Here is a 4,772-nt window from a genome sequence, read left to right on the forward strand (position 1 = left end):
TGCAGCAGGTTCATCTGGGCCACAGACTGGCAGTTAATCTGTAGTGATACAGAGTTGAGGCTTGGCCGATGTGAGCTCTGGAAACTGTGCCATCTCAGTCGGTGCCTGTGGGAGAAGTGGAGAGAAAAGTGAGTGTAAAGGCTTTTTATTTGATTTTATTTGATTTTTTTCTTGCTCTGTTGCCCAGGCAGTGGTGCCATCAGAGCTCACTGCAGCCTTGAACTCCTGGGCTCAAGTGATCCTCCTGCCTCAGCCTCCTGAGTAGCCAGGACTGCAGGCCTGTGCCACCATGTCTGGCTCATTTTTTTATTTTTTGTAGAGACGGAATCTACCTATGGTGCCCAGCCTGGTCTCAAACTCTTGGCCTCAAGTGATCCTCCCACCTTGGCCTCCCAAAGTATTGGATTACAGTGAGCCACTGTGCCTGGCCCAGAGACTTTTTAATAGATAGAAGCAACATTAGCAATGGGCTGCTTGCTGGCATCTTATCTTAGGAACTGAGAGGACTTGATTTCTATTCCATGCTTTAATCCTCATTATGGGAAAATATACACAATATAAAGTGTACTGTTTTCACCATTTTTAAGTGTGCAGTTGAGTGGCACCAAGTTCATTCTCATTGTGTGACCATCTCTATCAACCATCTCCAGAACTTTTTTCATCTTCCCCAACCGGAACTCCATACCCATTCAATCACATCCATTTTTTGAATTTTGGTGCTTCCTGGTCTGACACCTTCCTTAGGAATGGACATGGCTAAGAATGCCAGACTTAATCCCATTTTCTCCCACAGAACAAGCACAGGCAATCTCTTTCTGACCCCCGTGCCTCACACCTGGAGAGAGGAGAAAAACTGTTACCTGTTGGACCTGGTTAGGGAAGCCCCAACCCCAGAATCCCTCCTTTCCGGGATGTCAGAGGGCTCTTCCGGTTCATTCAGGGAGTTGCCTGTGCTGTCCAGGTCGCTGGGTGTGGTTCGGTCGTTGTCCACATCCAGGTGTATCTGTTTTGGAGAGGATGGGCAGGGAGAGACCGAGTCCAGGGCTGAGTCCGAATCTCCCTCATCAGAAAACTTCTCCGACCACTGATTGACTATCCGCTGCATCCCCTTCACGTGGTAGAGGATGTCGTCCAGCTCGGGGAAGATGTCCTCATTCTCCAGATCTGCCAGGTCCCCTGAACTGGAGTAGAGGATGGAGCCCGGCACGTTGTCATAGATGCTCAGGCGGCTGCTCATGGAGCTGGAAGAATTGCGCCTCTTCAGTTCCTTGGGGTTGTCGCTGCTGTTTTCCCTCCTGAGGCTGATGTGGCCAGGGCCGTGGAAGCTTCCCGTCCTCCAGTTCACAGAGCCGTTATTCCCCGAGGGGGAGAAACTGCCATTGGTGAGAGCTTTGGGGAAAGTGCCAGGCTTGTGATCTTCAGGGATGTAGAACACCGTGTCCTCTGGGTAGCTCTCGCGGTTCTTAAAGTTCTGTTCCATCACGTTGTTAAATGTTGACTGATTGAAAGGATCGAAGCCCTCTAAGTACATGCCCACCCGCTTGTTGCAGGCACTGAGGCTCCGGGTCCTGGTAACAGGGCTGGGCGTGCTGACCGCGCTGCTGGTCTCCGACTGGCTGCTGCTGCTGCTGGTCTGCGTGGAGTTGGAAACGCTCCTCTTTCGTACCATGGGGACGTTGATGCGGTTGCCGTTGAGGGCGGAGATCTCCACGCAGTTGAGCTGCTTCAGCTTCTCCTCATCCACCCCCTCTTGCAGGATGGGCCCGCTGATGATCAACCCCAGCTTTGAAGGCGCTTTGTGCTTGCTGTGGTGGGAGCCTTTGAGCTTCAGGCTCTCCATCCGTTTCAGCAGACTGCGCGTCTTGGACTTGGCAGTTTTTTCGTGGCCTTTCATGCTGAAGCTGAAGCTGGACAGTTCCTTGGGAGACGGCAGGCTGCCGAAAGAGTCGTCATTGCCTGCCAAGTTGCTGGAGGAGCAAACGCTGATGACGGAGTTAGTCCGGGGGGTGGCAGCATCCTCGCTGGGGGGCGCGTGGCTGGCGAGGCTGCCAGTGCTGCTGAGGCTGCGGACCGAAGACACCTCCTGGCGCTCGCCGCGGTCCATCAGCGTGCCTCCGGGGCTGGCGCCGTCTTGCGGGTGGGAGTCGTCTGGGGACCCAGGGACTGGGTCTTGTTTTGGAGAAAAGACATCAAACTCTTCAAGCCGGGACCATCTCTTGCTGTCCCTTTGGAAAGTCCACTTGCCACTGATGGCACAAGGCTCATCCTCGTCTGAATCGTCACTCTGCAAAGACAGAAAGGAGCCATTCACACACCGGGGCTGGCAGCCAGCAGGGAGCAGGGCATGAGCAGGAGGCTGCTCATAATATGCCAGTAGTGTCAATTCTCCCCTTGTACTTTGTAATTTGAATTTTAAAGGCTTTTTTTTTTTTTTTAATTTTTTAAGAAATAGGGTCTCACTCTGTTGTCCAGGCTAGAGTACAGTGGCATGATCACAGCTTACTGCAGGCTCACATTCTAGGGCTCAAGTGATCCTCCCACTTCAGCCTCCCTAGTAGCTGGGATTACAGGCAAGTGCCAACATGTCCAGCTATTTTTTTTTTTGGTAGAGATGGGGTCTTGCTGTATTGCCCAGGTTGGTTCTGAACTGCTGACCTCAAATGATCCTCCCACCTGTGCCTCCCAGAGTGCTGCGGTGACAGGGATGAGCTACTGTGCCCAGCCCCATTTACACATTCTTTTTCTTTTTTAAATTTTTTTTGTAGAGAGCAGGAGTCTTACTATGTTGGCCTAGGCTGGTCTCAAACTCCTGGCCTCAAACTCCTGGCCTCAAGCGATCCTCCCACATGGGCCTCCCAAAGTGTTGGGATTACAGGCATTAGCCACAGTGCCCAGTGTTTTGTTTTGTTTTCTTTTTTAAATAACAAAGATGTATTTAAAGAATTTAACAGAGGAGTACCTGACCAAATGCTGCAAGTTTAAATAAGAACTATTTTATGGAAACTCTGGGATCTACAGGCTGTTCCTTAATTGCTCACAGAGGAAACCTCCGAGATGGTGAAAATTCCAGGCATGCAAAATATTCTGAACTGAAGTGAGCAGCGAGCAGGACTGCCTCTGGGCTGCCTTCCGTTGTGCGGTCTTTTGTTGGTGTATGTTTATATTCCCTCTTGCAATTAAAAAGGTAGTTTTCAAACACTAAGAAGAGTGGCAACTCAAATCTCTAGACACTGAAAATTTATAAAGTCTCCCACTGGAATAAAGGGGCCCTGGATCAAGGTGGGTCATCACGCAGCTTCAGTCCACTACCAGGGCTTTGGAGACTCTTACCAGTACCTTTTCTTCCCCTCCCCCACCAGACATGAGGGCTAGCGCTCAGGCCACAGCTGACCTGTGAAGTTCCAACCTCAGTCATGCTCCAGCCAATTGAACAAGGTTTCACAAATACCCAGCTCTGACAGCTTGCGGTATTCATAAACACTAAGGAACATCTTTGCTGGTTATGCCCGATTTATGTATAGGACTCAGGGATATGCTGTCACACGGACTATTGCATCTGGGCCTTTTCGGCAGGAATCAAAGGGCACAATTCAGTATGATACATGTCTTTTCCACTGGTGTGGAAAATATCCCATGGCCCAAGTTTCACAGGACAATGAGTGGAAAGCATGGAGCGCTGGCTTCTAGGGCTCTTCTGCACAGCTCAGTGGGTGCTGAGGTTCCAGTTCATTTGTTTAAAAGCTTTGACTCCCCAAGAAGGCAACTTTTTGCAGCTCAGGGACTCTGGCATAATTCAAATTTGTACCCGGAAGTCAGAAATATGTTCTTTGACCAGACTCATTCCTGTTTACTCTAATTTGTGACACTTACTCCCAGTACTACACCCACCTCTTCTTGTAAGATCTCATAACAAGCCTTCACGACTCACGCGCAGAAGAAAATACCATCCAATTTGGTTCTGTACCACCATTTGACTAAACTGTGTGGGATTTCCTGCCTTCTCCTCTTCCTCCTCCAATTCCTTTCCTCCCTCCAAATCTCTTATTATTCTTCAATATTGCACAAATCGGCCTTCACTTTCACCTCTACAGCTTTGAAGCACAGTTATTGTTGTATTTGGGAAGACAGAAGACTTGGAAATAAGCTTTATTTCCTCTATAACCAATGCAAAAACCCACTGAGATTCCTTAAGCATGATCCCTTTATTATGTAACAGACATTGAGTTAGGCAAAATCATAGCTGATGTGATCAGGTCAAAAATAACATATAAAATAATGTAATGGGCTAGTTGCAACTATTGACTTCAACTACATAAGGCTATCGAGTCTAGATGATACCATTCAAGATGTAGATGCTTACGGAACGAGAAACTAAGACTTTGAGAAACAAAAGCTATTACAAAACACATCATTCACTTTTTTGTTTGCCCCTTCCCCCCTCATTCTATTATACAATTTGTATACTCACTCGTTTCCGATGAGGACTAATTTCTAGCTTCATCACCGCACATTTGTTTAAAGTATTTAGACGCCTATAGAGCAAAGAAATAACGTTAGCAAAGATAGGCAACCACTCTCTACTAAGTGGATAAACACCTATTTTTAAACAATTCATATATCTAAGGAGTTTCTTGGAACTCAGTAAAATCTAACACCTAGAGGAGTATTAGAAACTTCTTTAAAAAGTGAGTGATTTAAAAATACCTTGGCCAGGCGTGGTGGCTCAGCCTTGGGAGGCTGAGGTGCGTGGATCACGAGGTCAGGAGATTGAG

General features: G+C 48.1%; 1 protein-coding gene across 1 annotated transcript in view; it reads right to left on the reverse strand.

Moving 5' to 3' along the window:
* DLC1 (DLC1 Rho GTPase activating protein) overlaps positions 1-4,772 on the reverse strand; it is a 468,793-nt gene that overhangs the window by 16,371 nt on the left and 447,650 nt on the right. Inside the window, exons 9-10 of the mRNA XM_012000632.1 lie at positions 861-2,284; positions 4-105 (exon numbers count right to left, since the gene is read on the reverse strand). Of these exons, the coding sequence (XP_011856022.1) occupies positions 4-105; positions 861-2,284 (1,526 nt within the window). The remainder of the gene's footprint in view (positions 1-3; positions 106-860; positions 2,285-4,772) is intronic.

The sequence above is a fragment of the Mandrillus leucophaeus genome, unplaced genomic scaffold, assembly GCF_000951045.1.
Source record: "Mandrillus leucophaeus isolate KB7577 unplaced genomic scaffold, Mleu.le_1.0 Scaffold636, whole genome shotgun sequence".
Lineage (NCBI taxonomy): Eukaryota > Metazoa > Chordata > Mammalia > Primates > Cercopithecidae > Mandrillus > Mandrillus leucophaeus.